The sequence below is a fragment of the Patella vulgata genome, chromosome 7 (genome assembly GCF_932274485.2).
Source record: "Patella vulgata chromosome 7, xgPatVulg1.2, whole genome shotgun sequence".
Classification (NCBI taxonomy): domain Eukaryota; kingdom Metazoa; phylum Mollusca; class Gastropoda; family Patellidae; genus Patella; species Patella vulgata.
In genome coordinates, this window is record NC_065885.2 from 32,845,387 (window position 1) to 32,868,170 (window position 22,784).

The window sequence follows — 22,784 nt, forward strand, 5'->3', positions numbered from 1 at the left end:
ATTTGATATAAGAGTAGGCCGTAGCGCCGCTGTCCGGATAGTACACTGTATGGCGTACCCCCGTCTTCATTAGACCACTCGGTGCAGAAAAGTAAATCCCATTTCATTTCATTTCAAATTATTCTATTGGGCCCAAGAATGTAAAATGTGTTCTTTTGTATTAATATTTTGATATATACTCTTCAAAAAAAGTAGGGGATATTGAAATGCAAATACCTATGCAGGTTGTGGTATGATAAATAGTCATGGACACTTGACATGCTTTGAGAGTATGTTCACAGATGAAGAACTTATCGCCCCAACAGAACCACTAAGCTGCACATGCGACACGAAATAGCGCCATACACGTGGGAGGGGTTCATTGTCAAATTTGACACTTCGAGAAAGGGTTGATGAAAACTGCCGGGTGCTGGTTTATCTATCCATTTTAGCATTCCTATCGGTTCTTGCATAAGATTTACTGTTAGCGTATCTTTGCTTTAGTTTGTTACGTTTAATTTGATCGGGATACGTGTTCGTCGACGTCAACGTCAACCGACAACACTGCCAGAATTGGCCGTGGCACTGCAAGAGGAGTGGGTAGGATTGCCCCAAATCGTGATTGGACGATTGATTAGGAGCATGCCACGACGAATTGCTGAATGTCTGAGTATTGGTGGAGCAATTACTCATTATTAAGACAAAAATCAAAAACGTCCATTTTCACTTTTGACGGTGTATCTCTTTGCGAGTGAAATGAGGCCGTCAGATAAGCCGCCCATATGAACTGTTTATGTTCATGTGTAGGTAATTGGCCTGTCATTAACATACACTGGTTTCCTCTAATATAAACAGCAGTGCATTTCCGCAGTTTTGTATTGTTTCCGAATATCCCCTACTTTTTTTGAAGAGTATATATTCTTTAGGGAGAGGGGTTTTACATAGGCTAAGTCTGGTCCGCAATCCCATTCGGACATCCTGAATAAAGATATCGTTTAAAAAAAGAATGTAAAATACAAAAGTGTATAAAAAATTATCATCCATAGTTAAGGAATCTCCTCTATACGTCCATGGTTGAAGGAATCAACAGCTTTAACTGTTTTGGTATTATTTTCCATCATGTCTGTTGCTGGGAAAACTATAGCTACACGAGGGAAGGAAATCCTGCCTTCGTTTAACGCAACGCATGGAATACAATCATTTAAATATACAATCTTGTTTAGAATCAGTCGACACAACCGTGACTTCAGTTCTAAATTATGCATAAGAGGTCGGGGATATAAGGAATTATATATAAGTTTAGGACATAAGCACATAACGCAATGGCCGAAACTTAATCATACTTTAAGACTGTCAGACAGGACTGAATCTGGTTTCATATAGCTTCGTCCAAATTGGACTTGGTCTTGTAACAACCAAACAATAATGGACGGTTACTTAAACCAGTATATCATGATATGTTACTGTCACTGACTGATTTGTTGACGATACTATCGAGGGTAAATGCAGTAAAAGTCTTCCAATGGAGGGGATATTTTTATATCCTGTCTAAAAGTGCTTTCAGTTCTAATAACACTGACATTGGCAATGTCTTGGGCGACATATTTGGTATGGGGGAGGTAGCAAAGCCAAAGATTGACCATCCAAATTTTAATAGAAGGTATAATATTTATTTTGACATAGGAAATGTGGATACAGAATCTGGCTCTAAAACGTGTTATTATGTTACAAGTCAACATTAACATTCGCCTATGAGTGTAGCAATTCTCTACAAATAAATTTCGCAAACGTTGTATTTAACACTTGATTAATAATAAATAATTCATAGTAATTTCATACTTTGCCATTTCTGACTCTATGGTTTACCAATTGAGTATCATTCAAATGTTGATTTTTTTTTGTGTTTTTCAAGGCTCGTGTTCTATTTTTCAACCCATTGTGTTGATGAAGCTTTGGTGTACAGGATGTGTTTTTTAATGTTTAAACAATTTTTTGTTGGAAATAACAAAACAATAAATACACGTTTAATTGTACCGACCACTTACCTTTTCACTCATGTGAAGTAACAACACTTTATCGTTAAGCACTTAATTCGTAACTTTATTAAATGTTCCATATCCCCACATAACTTTTCAACATTTTACAAAATAACCTGTATATACTCTTTAATCGATTTCAATAGTTTCCCCAACTCCTTAAAACTATAGGGACCAAGAAAAAAAACCTAGAAATATAAGTTCATCTCACTACACTTGGTCCGACGTAAAACCAAAATCAGAATTATTCTGTGTCGAATGATAAACATGAGAATACCAAACCCAATCACAAATCAACAGTTAGTGGAGTTTGAACATTATCTTCTATAATATAAAAACAATAGAAACTTGCACGAAGTCTATGATGGGTTCTTAACCGAGTCCACTGATTTGAAAATTGTACCAAAATAAATTATATTCACCTATTCTGTTATCCAGAGCTTCGAGGTGTATGTGCTTCAAATTAATAACACCCTTGTCTCATAAAATCCCTGACAACTCTGACCTCAAAAAACTTCGCGCTATGTAGGTCTATAATGTTTTCGTGATCTCTTATGGAAGAAGCTAGAATTTGGATCTAATTCTTGAAAGCATGATAGAGGCACCATGTTTCACGAATTGTTTTCTGAAACTTTCAGGAAGATTATATTATGATAAGGCGAGGATCCCAATTTCTTTTCAGCAAAGCTGGATTATTATATTTTTAGAGTTATGTCCCTTTTTGACGAAATGTCTAGACTACTTTCTAGCTTGATAGAGGTCGCAGTAGTCATGAAATATTTATAAAACTTTTAGAACAGATGCTTTATGATTAGGCAAGAATGTCTATTTCTTTTTGGCATAGAATTATAGCAATTCTCTTTTTCTCTCTCCTCCACCCTTTTGCATGGCACTTTCTTTTTGACTCTTTGGTGTAGAGTTGACGAGAGGTGTTTGAATTTACATTTTCTGACAGTTTGGGTGAATATTTATGATTTTGAGGCGGAAACAGGGAAACAGTCTACTAGAATGACACCACAGTCTATATTCCTTTGACCAGATCCAGATAATTGTGACAGGTTGGACGCTTTGTAATTATAAAGATTAAAACGGTCGGAATATTAACCAATGTTACAGGCCAAGAAATTTAACAATGGAGATTGGGGGATTACTAGCCTGAGACCATAATTGGAGGCAGGCAACCATTAATTTCTCAAATGACCCTAAAGGAGCTAAATCGGTAATATTTGGGACCTAGAAATTGACACAAATGGGTCGCAACGCATATAATTTGAATGTATTTAAACTGATTTACATTCAGTCATTTCCGTTTTTACTCGAATTTCAAATGAGTTATGTTCAGCGAAATACGCCAGAAGTCTCAATCGAGTGGCAATCTCTATGGCGTTTGGTTATTCTGGTCTACACAGATAGTATTTATTGCGCATGCTTTCCAGATAGGAATATGACTTGTGGAATTTGTCTAGCCCCGTTCTTCGAGTCCCTTGTTACAAATGGTGCTGAAACGCATCATGGTACACGATTCGTGTACCAATGGTAAAATGTTACCCGGTAAGATCACAACATCAAAGTTGATTTAAATTGATAAATAATTTGTATTTTCAATGTTGAAGACTTTCGGTGATACTGAGTTCGAAACTTAGCTACTTCAATGTTAACGCTTGTCTCTTTGCCCGACTCCAACCTTTTACCAAACTTAGTTGGACCGAACGATTGTCAATAGACAGCTACAACTGGTTATGTCTTTGCTCCAAAGTTTGTGTGAAGTTCCGAGATAAACCTGAAGTAGCACACTATAAACATATCACCGTAACCAACCTCTTAACTCTATTATACTTCCTCCTTTAAGCTATGTATATTTCCCAAATCCTGGCAGAGAATGTTAATTCAAACCGTCTTCTGCGATTCTAGACCAACAAAAATGGTCATGCAAAAGAGGAGAAATAGAGAATTGCTATATGGTGATCTGTGTCCAATTAAATCAATATCTTTAGGGTTATGATTCTTGGTTTTACTTAAAATGTGTAAAAGCTATCTTCAGGTCTGACTTTTTGCACGAATTTCATGAAACTTTTTTTGGCTTTTTTTAATGTTTAAATATATCCATTGCTTACATAATCGTGTATTTGATTACATTTCTTTTAGTTTGTTGTCTGTATGTCCATACACAGTAATCCGGATTCTATTTGGGAAAGAAAATTCAAACTTGGTGTGGGCGTTCATCGGGTGAATGTCTTAACCGAGTTCTAGTCCTATGATGAACAGGGTGGATTTGGAGCCTTTTCCTGACGGGCTAGATACGAACTGGAAAAGAAAATTTCAATGCTCAAATTTGATGGAAAACAAAGCCGACATCTTGGTTGTCTGAAGGCAATCTCACACGATAAAAAGACTTTTACGCATGTCTACAATACCGTGTATTGAAGTGCTACATTTAGGGCATTAACAGTTCCCATGATCAGCAGTTATTTCCATTGCAAATTGGATTGTTTGACACAGCTGTAACAAGCCTTTGAGCGAAAGGTCTCGGCTCAATATGCCAGAATCCAGCCCTATTTGACAAAAAGAAAATGGCATTTCCCCTATTTTCCGCTGCCCTCTTGTGACAAATATTGCATCAACACCAGAACAATAACAAATTACTCACACAAAATTCAGCTAGCACTAATTGGAAGTCTACAATATAACAGGTCTATTATTATTCTATGTGAAATATGTGTTTTTATTCTGGGGGTGACTATGATTAATGTAAAGTTTGGCCCATTCACCTGGTAACAAACTAAAATTCAATAAAACACATATACTTATATTGGAAATTTACTGAATAATGGCTAGAGCACGCTAATGATTATATGTCAACAATAAGCCTTTTTTTCACAGCTTGTGAACGTTAATTTATCGGACTAGGATAATACATTTACATAATGTTTTTTTTACAACACGCACATATTATTTTCAGAATTACTCTATTTCATACCAGTTTATGATATATTTCTTACTGGATTCTAATGGTTGTGGTAATATATAACGGTTTAATAGTTGTTTTTACACACTGGCCAGAATATACTTACATCGGGTTAGCGCTGGCTGTAATAGACTTACCTCTGGTATAGTATACTCTAAATCCCATTTTAATATAAAAAAAACCAGCGGCTGCCAGGCAGGATACGCCCACATTTTCGAGAGATGGATAGAAAACAAGCTAAAACAAAAGTGATTTTTCCTACAATCAAGGGCCATAATTCAGGAAATTACAATTCGATATGCGCAAATATCGAAAGGAACCAAGATCTTCGAGTTATAAACTTACATTTCAAGTTTCAACAAAATCAGATAAAAATTGTGACCTCTATAGGGTCCACAACCTTGATATACCATATTTTTACGCTATTTGAGAACGAAGGGCAGCCATTTTATCTGTCAGTTTTTGGCCGATTTTCACGAAATTTGAACTCAGTCGTCCTTAGGGTGTAACGGTAATATAATAATATGATTTTTTAAATCGGATAATAATTATGACCTCTATAGGTTCCACAAGCTAAAAACATGATTTTCCGTACAATCAGGGGCCATAATTCAGGAAGTTACGGTCCGATATGCGCGAATATCAAAAGGAACCAAGATCTTTGTGTTATAAACTTACATTTCAAGTTTCAACAAAATCGGATAAAAATTGTGACCTCTATAGGGTCCACAACCTTGATATACAATATTTTTACGCTATTTGAGAACGAACGGCGGCCATTTTGTCTGTCAGTTTTAGGCCGATTTTCACGAAATTCGAACTCAGCCGTCCTTAGGGTTTAACGGTGATATAATAATACGGTTTTTTAAATCGGATAAAAATTATGACCTCTATAGGGTCCACAAGCCAAAAAACGCGTTTTTACGTACAATCAGGGGCCATAATTCAGGAAGTTATTGTCCGGTATGGAGGCAGACCACCATTAATTTCCCCATTGACTTCAATGTTAATTCTGGCCTCTTTGCCCAGCTCCAACTTTTCCCCAAATTTTCGTTGGGCTGAATGCTTTTCACTACAGAGGAACAAATGGTCATGTCTTTGCACTAAAATTTGTATGAGGTTGACCACCAAAATTTTGAGATACACAAACTTGAAGAAGCATACTAAAAACATGTAACTAGTTGCCGTACATATCGCCGTAGCTAACCTGATAACCCTCTTATCCTTCCGCCTCAAAATCATGAATATTTACCAAAACCTGGCAGAAAATGTTAATTCAAACCCTCTTCGTCCATTCTAAACCAAAAAATCAACACAAATGGGCATGCAAAAGGGGAGAAAAGAGAGAGAGAGAGAATTGCTATAAATAGACGAACTACAATTCGTTGGTACCGAGATGATGAAATTTAATGGTGGTCTGCCTCCGTATACGCGAATATCGAAAGGAACCGAGATCTTTGGGTTATAAACTTACATTTCAAGTCTCAACAAAATCGGATCAAAATTGTGACCTCTACAGTGTTCACAAGCCAAAAATGTGATTTTTCGTACAATCAGGGGCCATAATCCATGAAGTTACGGTCCGATAGATGCCAATATCGAAAGGAACCGAGATCCTAGGGTGATAAACCTATATTTCAAGTTTCATTGAAATCGGATAAAAATTGTGACCTGTAGGCGTATAAAAAGAAAGCGGTTTAACACATATAAACATAGATAAATACTGTCATTGACTGTTTCGTTTCAAATGGACACCTTTTAATTTAGATAATGCCACATTTTAATTGTAATGGACGTCTGTACTATAAGCCACACCGTCTATTCACTTCTACGCCAGAGTCAAACGGGAGACACGATGGATCAGTGAATAACGCGCTGGCTCACGAAACAGAGAGATCCGACATTCCGGAGTGCGTGTATGTCTGTATGCATCAGGGAAGCCACGGCGGATCAGTGGATAAGTTGCTGATGTACTAACCAGAAGATTCTGCTTTTGGTGCGGATGTTGGTCAACAAAGTTCAGATTAATCCGATTAGCGTGGGACAGTTAGGAGATAAACACTCCCTGTTTCGTATTTAGAGGGGGTCTATTGTCCATTTAACCATGCTTGAATCATTAGAACACAAGAAAAGTCGTTATTTAGCCACGTGCTAGCGTTCAATTTTTCAAAATATTCTCAATAGATTTAAGCCGTCCACGCTGCTTTCCTGCAAATTTGAAATGCTTGAGTCTCGATCGTCTCTGGTAAATGAATTATAAAAGAAAATTTTATTCGGATATCGCCAAAAAATTTTGAACGTTTGGAGTTTTAAAAAAACCCACATGAAATTAGTCTTATTACGATGTTTTGAGCTTAGAGTGTCAGCCTTGATTGAAATAGTTCCGACCTGTTAACCGAAACTAAAGAGGAGTAACTCTTGGCAACAAAGATGGAATCAGGCTAGCAATTATTTGGCAATGCCTTCAATTTTAAATGGCTGTAACACCACAGACTGTAACTTTTTGCTCAACATTCCGTTGCTTCCAATCTTATAGGCACAATGGGGACCACATTTGGCAATCTCCTCATCCTAATTTTGTAAGGCGTTGACCGTTTAGATTTTTTGCTACGGGGATTTGATGTTGACTGGGGTCAAAATTTCACTTCCGACATAATGATTGGTCTGCAGAAAGACAATTTACATCCATTTTTTTTCTTTTCGAACATAAATGCATTCTGTAAAAAGATGAGATAAATTCAATATATATCGAACATGAAAATACTTTAAAACAGTAATCATCATGCAATATTACACTTTCATTGAAAACCACACTGTTTTTTTACTGTTAACATAGTTTAAAACATGCAATGCCTGTGAATTTTAAAATCTCCTACATAGCTGTATTTTCATAGGAGAGTTAAGTTGAAATGAACTTATTGTGTAACACTACAACAGGTCATTTCATCCCCACCCCACCAGTATGGAATCTGATACATGGCTGATCAATCATAGGTCTCCCTGTTCACTCTGGCCTGTCAAATGATTTACAAAGGCGATGGTACCTAGTACAACTTTCCTGACCAAGAGATATGCACAACCGTCAACACACAACATTTATGTTATCTTCCAATATGAGAGGCCATAATAAACACAAGGGTGTCCTTTTCAATCTCGGAAATGAAGTCAACACCAAAAAAGCAAAGTTTACAGAGATCCTCGGCTGGAACCCAAACCGATTACGATTTGCCCTCCACTTTCACAGGCGTCAGAGATCAGGGATGAAATTGATAAACATCATCGTTCTACTAAAGCCAGTCCGGGAAGTCATCAGGTTTTGAGATGTAGACCTGAAATGTTAAAATTAGATGAGAATGAGAATTCTGGGCAGAATACTATCCAGGAAAACGGACCATAGACATCCAGAAAATGGTCGAAATATCGAATTCTGCCATTCAGTTATATATGCCAAGGGGACAAGAAAGGCCTGTGCAGTACCAAATGTCCAGAGCAGAAGTCGGGATCAGGTTGGATATACTTCGTAAAGTGTACGAAATGCACATTTTTTTATTACTTGTGTTGAGGTCAATCATTCCACTCTATGGAACATTATCCTGGCACCTGAAATGGTCGAAAGACGGGAATAAATATGCAATAAAAAGGTGAGAAAATAAGAAAATGTTAACATTTCATTGTATGATGTCAAAACATGGTTAGGTCTAAATATTTACTAGTCTTAGTCCTATGTGACTTCACTTCCGGAGTTCCATAAGTTTTCAGACTTTATTATTTTATTTGCAGACTGTTATCACAGTTTTGTAGCTAGTTCTTGTTCAGACTGCCTTTCATGCTTGCATCCTCGTATACACCCTATAAGACTGTGTTGCCTAGGATTTTGGCGGTTGCTATGTAAACTGTTCCGACGTGTTTATTAGGCCTACCTCAGCTACTATTTTCGACTCCTTCATTATATTTTTAAGCGATTTCTTGTGACTAATGACTTAGTATTAGGCAGATCATGCTAGCAAGAATTTGATCAAAGCGTGAATTAAAAATTCCACCTGAATAACCAGGTTTTGTACAAGCTATTTAACAAGTAGTGTCCCTGAATCTAATTTACAGTTATCTCCGTTGTAATGGTTTATTCTATTAACTGTATATTATGTATTACATTACAACGTAAAAATATTATCAGATGTCGGAGGATGTATAACGAAAGATACATTTTAACATACATATATAATAGGGCAATTCACCAGTCAGGATTGGGAGAAGTAATCTACACAACAATTCCGCTTATTATTAAATAAATTCATGTAATTTACAAAGCTGCAATTGATACAAGTTGTGTTACTTGGGTCCCCTGGGTATATATTGAGAAAGCAATGGATGGTTGTTCACAATATACAGATTCTGCGTATATCTATATGATTCGGATAATAGACTGGGCAAAGAGATATTCAAGGGCTAATGAAGACGGGGAATTCACTACGACCTACGTTTAATTCGAATTACAGATGGCGGGGATTCTTTTACGAACACGCCAATATGTAAACCGGACCGCGGTTTTCCGTCCAATCCTAATGACTATACACTGTCCCTTGCCAGCCTGCATATTGGGTTCGGTTTTCAATTTTCATATTAAAAGACACGATGAGCTGGTCACAATCCTGCTTAGGTTCATCTATGATAATAATAATAATCGTTTTCTATAGCGCTGAACATTCAGTCAGTCTGACTGCTCTGTGGCGCTTTACAATGTAGATATGATTATAAAAAAACATACATGTATATACAAATAAACAAAGGAATAGTCAAGTTACATTACATGTATACAAATGGAAAGTGAAGCATTTAAATTATAGTTCAAAAGTTTGGGTAAAAAACAGAGTTTTTAGACGTCGTTTAAATATAGCTAAGTTTGGACTATTTTGGACTTCCAGTGGCAATTGGTTCCATTATTTTGGTGCTGCGTACGCAATAGCTCTCTCACCAAATTTTGACTTCTGTATCATGAGTAGTATTGAAACAAACCCATATTTCTGGCAAACATTTTCAGTCATATTGATATAATATCGTGCCAGTCATATTGATATAATATATTTGCATACTTAGTGGATTTGGTACTATATAAATAGCAACATTTACAGTATTTTTTTTTTTTTTTTTTTGGGGGGGGGGCTAGTGGGCTAGCGCTCTAGCTGACCGGTCACCTCTGGGATGTGGTCGTGGTTTCGATCACTAGTATGAGCGTATGCAGTTTGAAGGTAGGGCTTCCTTCTCAACCAACCTCCGATTTCCACACACTGGAAAGAATCCTGCACGTGCGCTAAGACAATAAAATAAGACAATTTGTGTGCGATGTCACCCTCAGTGGAAGCGAATGTTAAACACTAACAGAAGAAGAAGAGAAGTGATTTTTTTTTAATTGCAACGATATCCTAAACATAATTAAGCTCGTCTCTTACATGAAAAGAAGGCCTGGTAAGGGACAACGCGTAGTCGTTAGGATGTGACGAAAAACGGGATTCCGTGTACACGTTGATGTGAATGTTAAGGAACCCTTGATGGTTGGATATCGATATAAAAGTATTTCGATGTTCGGCCAAAATTTTCCTTAAAGCACAACCGTTTTTATTAGCCCAGTCGGGAGCAGAACTGTAGGACGTTAAATACCAATTCATTTCCAATTAATAAACTATTGAAATGTCACAATAATAGCAATAACAAAACCCTTGAAATATTATTGACATATTTCATGTTTAATACTTACATAGATTTTTCATTGATTTAAAAATGATAATAAAGCATATAGAATTTACATTAACAATTTGTTGGATTAACATGTTTAACAAGTAAAGCCTTTAATGAGTTTTGATGGACCAATAATCACTGCCGGGGTCGCATCTAGGAAAATCCATCGCGTGAAAAGCATTGATCGCTAACTAGTGGTTAATGCGCATGTCATCCTTTCTGTTTGCCGTCTGCTCTTACTGGTATAGTCTATGGCTGTTTGGGTTTGTCCACAGTATAGAGCCACGGCAAAGTGTAAATCATGCGTGCCTCTGTCTCCCTAACGTGTGTTTTCTTTTTTCTTTGACAAAAATATGTGAATTACTACGAAAGTATGGTGTTAACTTTTTTGCTCGCGTCTCTGCGATCCATCACACTTTTTCTCGTTTGGGCGACTGTGTTTAGTGTCCAATGTGCCGAGGATAAAATTGTCACTAATGGTGATGTAATATTTGGGGGGCTGTTTCCAATGCATGAAAAGGGTCAAAATGGTTTGGATTGTGGTCGTATCAAAAAGGAAAAGGGTATTCAACGTATGGAAGCTATGTTGTTCGCTGTTGACAAAATAAACAAGGACGTGTCACTGTTCCCGGGTTTACGGGTCGGAGTTCATATTCTCGACACGTGCAGTCATGATACCTATGCTCTAGAACAAAGCATGGACTTCATCAAAGCACAATTAAATATGATAGGTCATGAGGATTATCAATGCAATAACGGCGAAATGCCAGTTTCAAGAAAATTACGTCCCGTGGCTGGAGTGATTGGGGCAGCCTCAAGCCCGGTGTCAATTATGGTCGCAAATGTCTTAAGGTTATTTAAGGTAAGTAAATTTTAATTAAATATTCATTTATGTTACAACAGGCATTTTTGTGACAATACTGTAACCATGGCAGCACCTCTTATATTTTGAACCATGGTATAAACTTTATTCTATAAGTTGAAAAAATAATTATATACTAATTAAATAATTTTATAATGCAACGATCTACGAAAAATAGCATGATAAAGTTATCCCGCTATATAAAAAAGTTATAAAAAAAACTTTAGATATTAACCCATTTGTGTTATCAATAGACACAGATTTACAGATAAACGCAAAGAAAAATGAACCGATGAATAATATTGATGAAATAAAAGAAAGAAAAATTGCAGCGATACAAGGATGCTTGTCAGCTCTTCATCAAATGACAACATGTAGATTTCTATGAATAATGACACAAGCTATTAGTAATGACATGATGATAATTCTATTGCTTTGTCATGGTTACCTTGTTAGAAAACCCATGCTACGTGTTCTTTATACATTGACTTTCGTGTAAAATCTGCGTAGAATTACTTGATCTTGTCATTATCAGTATGCATACAGATCGCCAAGTTATATGCATTAAACACTTAGAAAATGTAGAATATGTCATTCAATGAAAGAAAAAGACAATGTAAAACTTACAGAGGCATTATTTAAAACAAAAATTAGAAAAAATTGAAATTAGTAAGGTATTATTATATGCGATGGTCTTCTCGAGGTAGTTTTAAATTCTGCATATAAACTAATCGTTGAAAGAGTATAGTAAAAACAATCGAAATTACTTTTAGCAAAATGGCAAAGAACCCCAAAGTGTTAATTTCCATTTAATTCTGAATCAGATGGAATCAGATTTACAGGTGTAAGTTATATATAAAATCTACAAGTTGGAGGCATAGCAACGATAAGTTTATACAACAGCATCATAACCGAAGTTCCGTCACCGCCAGGGTGATAGTTTTCAAGATCTTATGTCATTGATCTTCCGATTGCAAAATATATGTATATGTATATATAAATGTCTGATGCCCCCCCCCCCCCTAATGGGTGAAGGCGGTAGCTAAATGGAATTAGTATTATCTTTCTATATATATTATAAATATCTGTAATTTTTTTTATTAGTACAGTGTATTTGATAGATTGTGACACTGGCGATTTCATGTACTCTTGATCATGAAACTTTCTGCCTCAAAATAAACTTCGGGGACGAATGATCTAAATTTTTGGGGAGGTGTCACAATTACTAATATAACGAAACAGATAGGTTTGCTTAAAAAGGGCAAGAAGCAACCGAGGCAATGGCCCTGCTCTTCAGGGCCGGTTTTTCTTTTCTTTGTTTTCCTTCCCTCCTCCCCCTAGCATTCAATCATGCTGCTTTCAGAAATGAAATACTCCAATCCTTCTGTCATGCTGACTACCCAATTAAAATTGACTGGAGAGATTTAATAATTACCTTTAATGATTTAGGTGACATTAAATATAGATGAATATTATCATCTTGGTTTCAATTGAACTCTGAGATTATGCTCGCACGATTCGTTCTTAGCTGCAGCTGACTAGTCAACCAGACGTAAGTTTGATCATAAAGATATCATTCCGTTGTTCTGGATATATCGCGTTTTCTACCTAAACTTAATATTGTTAAACATTAATTTAAATATTTAATACTCGACATCTATTAGTCATTTCTCACGTGTCTGGGGTTAATAGAAACGGATTGCATTAATACTAATATAAGTCATGTCATTATGTTAAAATATTCATAGCTATAGTCTTTGTTTCAGACATGTAACACATCATCATATAAGCCTATTACGGAATTTAATGCTTTAGGTTTCTATTATTTGTGACTGGGTGCGGGAGTATTGAGAGGGGGTACATATTTATATAACGAATTCCGTTTAAAAATGGTGTTTAACGTCCTCTCTAAAGAAACGAGGTAGTTCCTAGCCCGCCGTGGTATATTGAATAATTCAATAATTAACTTTGCGCTTGGGGACATGCTTTATTTTTGGAGATATTGGAAAGATCAAGGATTTCAGGGCGAAAGCGTAGGGTAGAACTCCAGTCACTTGAATAGATGTCGGCCACCAGCCCCCTCTCACCCCTACCATCTACACACGGACCTTTAAAATATAAGACTTTCATTACTAAGCTTCTTTTTTCAATCCAAATTCCAGTCTCATCTATTCATGCCCCCGTTTTCTTCATTTTCCTTTTAATCGCCAATCTAAAATTTAAAAAAAAATTATCTATTTGCATTATTTTATTATAAGGCTTTTGCACCATTTTATGACAAATCTCTTAACGGTTTTAGGAGATCGTTACACTGAAATACATAACCACTACAAAAATATACATAAGACAGGACGGTTAGCTGGCTATCATAAGTCCCTAGATATCGGTATTACCAACAACAGATATTCTGAAAACACCCACCTTCTTAGACATTAATGAATCGTAGAGAGATTATGTCCAACGTGGTTAATTTTAATGCTTCTCTTCCTCCTCCAGAAGTCGAAGGATTCTATATTTAAGTGACATAAAGACATACCATATAATGCATACACAAGTTACGATGGTAATGTTTAGGATATATCGCCTACATGCCGAACCGCCTTTGGGAATGTATTAATATTACTTGTATTTGTATACACCGCCAGACAACCAGAGCCATAGTTAGGAGCTATTTTTATCTATCTGGACTTATTTTTATAGTTAATGGGAAGAAATATTTGGGCAGCTATATATATAGGAGTTTATACCACACAAAGTGAGGCTCATAAGGAAAGACAGAATTGTCTAACGATGCGCCAAGTAGCTGTTACCTTCGCTGACTCGCCGGTGGAGGAGATCTCTCTGAGTTGGAACAGGTAGTCCGGAAAGAGTGATCATACCTTGTCGGTCATTTCTAAATGTTAGGGCCGCCTGCAAATTTCGTGAAAGTCGCGAGAGGTAAATTGGTTAGGGCACGTGATTGTTTAGATTATTGGTTAGGTTTAGCACTTGCCCTGTTTACATCTCGTGACCTTGACGAAATCTGCAGGTGGCCTTAATATTTAGACCTAACCCTTCCTTGCCCCATCCACGTCCCCTCTCAAGGCAATAGATTAGTTGATGCAATATACACTAGCACATGACAAAATAGTTTGCCTCTATCGAGTCGCCGTTGGCCAAGGTCTCTCTGAGCGGATAAGGTCTCTATGATATGGAACACTTTTCTGGACAGAGTAACTGTGCCTTGCCCCATCCATATTCTCTGTCACTCGCAGTGAATTTGTTTAATCAATATATGGAATTCGAACTGGTGCATGACAAATTAAGCGCATAAACAATAGTAAAGTTAATGCTACTTTATTATGGTTGATCAATATAAGGGAATTTACTTTTATAAAATAGCTACAATACAGGACCACCGAGTTCACATAAACTATTATCGATTTTTGTTTAAACTATAATCGATTTTTAGAACTATGATCGATTTTTATTTAAACTGAGATCGATTTTTAATTAAACAAATGTCGATTGCGAGAATGTGGCTCAGCTTCAACATAAGGGGAGACAGTGACAAAGTAAGTAATACAATAATGATTCCTAATAATTATAAAAGTTGTTTACACGTGTACGTACATGAATGAATGTAGCAATACACGTCGTCGGACATGGGAAGCGGTGCCATCAAATCGTTTACCACATCCGACGTCTGGTAGATGATCGTTTAAATTTGTCTCTGACGTATATTGGGGGTGTATGGCCGAATGGTTAGCACGTGCGCGCTGTATCAGGTCTGCCATTGAGTCAACTGGCGTGGTTTCGATTCCCCGTATGTACGTGACAAGGAATGGGGTCGCCTGTCCAACCTCGTGAGTTTTCCCCTGGTCCCCCCGTTTCCTCCCACTGCTAAAGACCCCTACGCACAAGCGAATTATTGAAATAAAATTGAACCATGCTTTAGTCCCGAAATGACCTAGTTAGTGACGAGTGGACGTTAAACCCCATTTCTCTTTCTCTCTCTCTCTCTCTCTGACGAATATTATTGTAATTCTCTTCGATTAAAATTCAGTTGTGTACGTATTTTTATCAGCAGCTAAAACTTTGTTTTTTATCACTCAGGAACAACAATACGAAGGTTCGTTTCTACAGTCTGTCTCAAAACAACACTAAACTCGCAGAGAGAGTTACTGATGGACCCTACTACATCATGGCTCCCCTACAAATCAATGGGGTCTTCTCAATCCGTCTCCTACAGAACCCAATGTGTATCTGATCTCTAAAGAATCTACATGATGTCTACTCTGACGCGCACGGATCTTATGTTTTATATGCCTAGACTTCTGCTATTAATTATTCAATTGGCCAAAAAAAATGTAATAAATTATGTGATTGGTCAATCACACCTAATGACGTAACGGTAGTTTTCTCTCACGAGTGTTTTGAACAATACACAAGTCAGCCTTGACTTTAGACCTCATGTATTTTGACAACGAATAAGACACATAACAGATGAGTTTATCAAATTAAAGTTCATGTCCGCTGGTGCAGTCATATCCAACTTGTTTATGTCCATGCCATAAAATTCTTATATTCGCCTAACGATATTATACATAATAGCATAAATCCCCCAATATTATCACACGAACAAATTTAGTTATTTTTAATATACGACAGAATAGAATAAAACGTTAATTATTCATCCTCCTAATTTACGCTCTGATTCATTTAGTATTAGGAAATTATTCATTTGTGTGGCATATTGAAGTTGTCCTTGTAATCGTTATTCAGATATGTGTATCTATGTTTATATGTTTGTTTTGTCTACTTATTATGAAAGTAGTGTGCGCCATTTCTAATGAACGCGCAAAATTAACTTATTCTTCTAAAGTTTTTAATCTATACTAATATTTGTGACTGTCGTTTGTCTGTCTGTCTGTCCGTCCGTCTGTTCGGAGTTGGCGGCTACACTAGTTCTGGCCCGAGCCTGAAATTCGGGGTATATGGGTAGCTCGGACCGGGGAGTAACATAGGCCTGGTGGCGTTAGTCTACCACTTCCGGTTTCGGAGTTATGACCCCCGAGCGAAGCCGGGCATTCTGCTAGTTAGATAATAATTAATGATTAAAACAGTTATTGAAAGACAAAAAGCGAAGATTTGATACAGTAAACTGATTACAATAATAGCTATGTTTAGACGTTGTATATATCTTTTCATACTATGCCTTATTGTGCGTTGTACAGTGGCTCAATAAGTAAGGCTCTGACTCGCTAAGCATTAGGTTAGGGGTATGATCCCGGTGCTGGCTGAGAAATTTATACGGGAATTTTCAGCGTGGTTTCCCATTGTCAGTGGTGCAGGACGGGAAGCCTGGCTAGGAACAAGCATCTATTGTCGTTCAGATGCGGCCAAAAATCGAGTACTAGTGTACGGTGCTCATAACACACCCTGTGTCCGTCTTCATTCGTCAGGTAGAAGCGGAAATCTAGGACGTTAAACCCCATTTTATTGGTTTGAGTGTAGTGTGGTTCTCCTGCACTTGTTATTCAATTCTCGTTGTATTTTCCTGTATTGTCGTTTTATATTTGTACAAGACGTAATAAAATATATTTCTTTGTAAATCAGAATGTATTCTTTGATTGACCGCAAAAGTACAATTTTGATTAGGAAAGGAATATCGTTAACCCCGTTTTATGCTTTACACTTTAAAAAAAACAAAAAGCCAGATCATCGTTGGTAACACGATACATATCAATAATCATTTTATCGATATTGTTATCGATTTTTATTAAACGCTTGACTTGGTTTTCTTTTGAAATAGCGGCAAGTAATTTGATTAAATTACGTGGAGAAAAATGTCCATTTAAGCGACAAGTTATGTCACCGTCAAATGAATTTATTAGGCTTGTAACTTTTTAATTAGTTGTGGATAATTGAATGGTTTTATTCTTTTTCTTAATTTTATTGTATTATTTAAAAGCAAAGACATGTTGAGAAAAGGACAAAAGTGATAGTGATTGTTTTATTACCATCTCTGGTTGAAATATTCATGTACACAAAATATATCGCTTCGGATTCTGATATTCATGCTAAATCTTATATCCAGCTATTTAGCCATAGGCCTAAATAGTGACGGGTGTCGTGAGCGTGTATGATATGTTTTGTAGATCATCTCATACCACTTCTAACTCGAGGCATTTATATAGTTAAATGATATGTAAATAATTATTTTTTATAGAACACCTAAAACTACTTCTTTTTTAGGAGAACACACGTAGCTGTACGATGCTCACGACCGTGCTTGTGGTCGTCTTACCTACAGCTCATTTACCTGTACGTAATGACGGGTGTTGCACTCGGGCAGGGTATGCTTACCCAATACATATTTTCATTAAAAATTCAAAATCTTGACCCATGTAATGAAGCAAAATTTATTTATAGAATTAATTTAAATGATATGTTCTAAGAATTATCAGACTCGACTTAAGCTCATTGTTTATTTATAATACATTTAGAAATGTGTCAATATTATAAATAAGATTGATTAGCAAGACAAAACACAAGTAATACTAGACCAGTATCAATAAGAATGTTGTCGGAAAATACAAATTGCTAGCCATATGGTATAATGTTATGTATTTATATTACTTCTGTGGGCTGGTAGGATCATTGTGCATGAATTCCCAATAGAAACCAATGCATAGTTTTTGCCAAAATGATTTACGCCGTTTATATGCTTCTTTCCTCCACTTTTGGCTACGAAAATATATGTCTGTATTTTCAACCCTTTGTGAACAAATTTAATGCGTCTGTATTTTCAACCTTTTTCAACGAAATTTTATGTAATTTTCACTGGATCTATATTTCAACTTTTTAAAAAAAAATCATTTCATCTAATAATGGATATATATTTTCAACTTTTGAGAAAGACATTTAATGGTTCTATATTTTCAATTTTTTTTAAAGACATGTAATTCATCTGTATTTTAGCCTTTTTTTTAAAGACATTTAATGGATCTATATTTTTAACCTTTTTTTAAAGACATTTATTTGGTCTATATGTTCAAGCTTTGTATAAAGGCATGTAATGCGTCTATACATTTTTTTATGTTTTCAACCCTTTTTTTAAAGACATTTAATAGGTCTATATTTTCAACCTTTTTAAAGACTTTAAATGGGTTAGCCATATAAAAAGATAATTTAATGGGTCTGTAAATTCAACCTCTTTTATAGAAATTGAAAATTTAGATCTTTTTAAAGCACACATTTTAAGACAATAGTGTCTGACAACCACAATGATCATTGGATTTGCTTTGTATTAAACAGAGATTCGCATGATTTGGAATTTGAACAATTTGAGAAATTTGAATTGGAATTTAATCTCGATTGTTAATTCCCCCTACTTAGATTTTCTTGCATATTGAAATTAATAATTGTATTAACCTAATACAAATGAAATGAAATGAAATGGGATTTAACGTCCTACTGTTCTGCTTCGACTGGGCTAATGAAGACGGGCATACGCCATACAGTATGCTATAGGGAACGTTTGCCCGGGCAGCGGCACTATGGCCTACTTTCATATCGAATTCTAATAGCCAAGGGATCTTTTATATCTTTTTCGTCCCATCTCAACGACTAGACAGCTGTCCTTGTCAGGCCCTCATTCCTGCACCACTGACAAGGGGATACCACGTCGGAAAATCCCTATGAACTTTCTCGGCCTATGCAGAAATCGAACACGCGATTGGCCGAGCTAGAGAACCAGCGTCTTACCCACATAGCCACCGTGGCTCATTAACCTAATACATATATGATTGAAATGAGTCCTTTAACATCTTACTTTTCTTCACAGAATAGGCTACAGAAGATTGCTCTACGCCATGCAGTGCGTCATGAGAGAAATTTACCCGAACAGCGGCGTTACCGCCAACTTTTCATCGAATTCAAACTTTTAAGTGCATGCCAACATGAACGTCCCACCCGACCGACTAGACGCTGTTCCTTGCCACTGACAAGGGAAAACACACTCAGGAAAATCCGGACACGGGTTAGTGGGCCATCGCCTTACTCACCCAGTCATCGTGGCTTATGTAATGATTCATAACTATTTATGTCTTAGAACCCTTTAACGAGTATTTACGTATTGTAAATAGCAAGCTAACAGGATTTTACTATTTATGTAAATAATTTTGTAAATAAAGCAGAGACAAGCATTGAGGATTATTACGTGACTCTCTTTGTTTTTGAAAACAGATCGAATGAGATAATCGAGTAAAAATAGTTTGCAAATAATATCTTTAGGACACTGCACAGTTTCTATAAAGAATGGCGTATATCTATGGTAAATATAGACACCACATAGCTCAAAACCGTCTTTATCAGATCATAGCAGCAATATAAATATTTAACCAGTATATAACTGATCTTATATAAAAGTAATAAAACAATTTTATCAAAACAAAAAAGCATATGTGTTGATTTCACGCTGTCATCATTTCTCTTAGATCAGTAGCCGATGCCTGAGCGATAATTCATTCTATCCATGAACATAGATTGTCTAAAATAACGCGTTTCGCACATTTTCCTTTTTTAATTTATGCAATATGACTGATTATCTGATTACTGGCCCATTTCCCTCACACTGTATGGCGTATGGTCGTCTTCATTAGCCCAGTATAGGAGCAGAACAGTAGGACGTTAAACCCCATTCCAATCATTTCATTTCGATTACTGGCCCTCGTGAACACTCAGACTTTAAATTTGGATTACTAGATCTTAGGCGCACCCGGGCTTTAGATTTGACTTTAGCTAAAGTAAGAACGCCACTATGCTGGATTACTAGATCTTAGGCGCACCCGGGCTTTAGATTTGACTTTAGCTAAAGTAAGAACGCCACTATGCTGTCTGTGTACTAGCATCTACCCAACGATACTTAACTGTATTGCACACGACAGCGAACAAGTGTTGATTTACGGTTCGCAGATATATATATACATTCCGTACGTCAATAAAATCGCTCAGTTATATTTCACATAACTTCTGGGATCTAGATCAGAACCTAATAACCTATTTTATTTTTTTTTTTTTAATTATTATTTTTTTTTTATTTTTTACTTTTTTGACCTTTTTATATTAAAAGGACATTATCTCAAGATTTGCGATCTAATAGACACATCGAAACATATGTGAAATTACACATCAGCTGTCGCAGTGATTTTGGATCAAAGGCAGTTATTGCTACTTGCTTTTCCACTAAGAAAGGGTAAATCAAAAACTCCCAATAAACAGCTTTCAGGTTCCCACTATCACGATCCGTGCTGCGATCGAAATCGTGGTTTTACGATTGAAATCGTGGAGTAATCGTGGTGATCCTATCAGGTCCTGTCATATGTTGAGGTTAGTCGTAGCAATCGTATTCGAACGTATTCGAACGTACCAGATCCTGGACTCAATAGTAGGGACAATCCTATCGTGACGCATCGCACGACAGTGGTAACCAAACATTAAGATGTATTTTACAAGAACTAAATATGCCTATTGCAGGTCTTTTTTTTTACTGATATAAACTATCAACTCTCTATAACATCGGGTGGTTAAGATTTAAATGGATTTAATTTAATAATTTGATATAGAAAATGGATATTCCAGACTTAGTTTCGATTGTAAAGCACCGTTGCTACAATGAAAAAACCACAAGAATCTATGCTGCATCGTCACACACTTATAACTTCGCCCAGAATAATGTAATTCAAATCATTCATGTTTCATTATCTATATTTTAACTATTAGTATTATTCGGACTAATTTATATAGCGCATCGTTCACATAAGTGACCAGATGCTCTTTACAAACTTAAAAAGATATAATACAAATCAATAAAATACATGTAAATAGTTAAAGAATAAATAAGAATAAGAATATAAAAAAATACTGTAAAAAACGGAACTATAAAATCAGCTAAAAAGATAATATCACAGTTAATATAAATATAAAGCTTTGTTGAATAAAAACGTCTTGAGTTTTGATTTTTAAATTCAAAAGTGATGCATAGCTTCTTAGGCTAAAAGGTAATTTGTTCCCCAACCGATACTTATTTTGCGTTCTTTTCTATTAGCAAGAAGTTATCGCTACTTGAGCGGAGATGACGAGAGGGCTTGTACGAACACAACAGTTGTGAAAGGTATATTGACACAAGGTCATTTACACACTTGAAGGTGAAAAGTAAAATTTTGTATTCAATTCTATAAACAAGAACGGTCAGTTCTTTCTAAATCTTACATAAGCTAATGTATCTTTATATTAAGGCCGGCAAAATTCCCCCCATAGCATACTGTATGGCGTATGCCCGTCTTCATTAGCCCAGCATTGGAGCAGAACAGTAGGACGCTAAACCCCATTTCATATTCATATATTAAGGCCACGGTGTTTGTATCGATAAGGTTGTATTGGTTTCTAATTTTGCAAATCAGATATGTTTAGACCTGAGAATGCTCTACAAAATCGGGACCTGTATTAATTTGTAGTGAGTAGTGAGTAACCGCTTGCAAATTCCGAAATGTTTCTTTCTTCCTATGAATTATTGATAATGGTATTCACTATTTTAATTGCTCAGTTATAAATTCCATATTGTCTCTTTAATTGGCGTGTATTATTCTGTTGTTTGAACAGATCAATACGAACATTTATTTAATGACATAATTGATTCATCGACTCTAATGTACTAGTTATGTATTTCGTGTTATCATTAATCATTCATTAATTAAACTGATCGTTATCTGTTATTCACCGTCGCCTGGTAGCCAACATATAAGTGCTGAAATATATTATAGTTATATTGTATTTGTCCGGGGAAAGATAAATTTTGCTTTGAAACAAAATAATTGTGTTTTATAAAGGACACACCCACTTTTATTCTGATGTTGTTGTTGTTCTTAGTGTTTAACGTCCGCTTCCGCCGAGGGTGATATCGCTATCAAGTTGTCTTATTTTCATTTTATTATCTTAGGGGTCTTTCCTGTGAAGTACCAGGAGTAAAGGCGCTCCTATCTCCAAGCCACATGCGCTCACACCAGGCATCGAAACCTCGTCTGCAAGCCAGAGGTGACAGGCCAGCTAGAGCTCGAAGCGCGAAACTCTATTCCCGTGCCATTAATGTGAAATGGAATGGGGTTTAAGGTCCTACTTTTTTGCAGACGGGCATACGACATGCATTGTGCTTTGGGGCAAATCTGGC

General features: G+C 36.2%; 1 protein-coding gene across 1 annotated transcript in view; it reads left to right on the forward strand.

Moving 5' to 3' along the window:
• The first annotated feature begins 10,927 nt into the window (after nt 1-10,927).
• Nucleotides 10,928-22,784, forward strand: part of LOC126827039 (metabotropic glutamate receptor 8) — a 106,772-nt gene continuing 94,915 nt past the window's right edge. Inside the window, exon 1 of the mRNA XM_050556198.2 lies at nt 10,928-11,575. Coding sequence (XP_050412155.1) covers nt 11,087-11,575 — 489 coding nt within the window. The 5' untranslated portion in view covers nt 10,928-11,086. The remainder of the gene's footprint in view (nt 11,576-22,784) is intronic.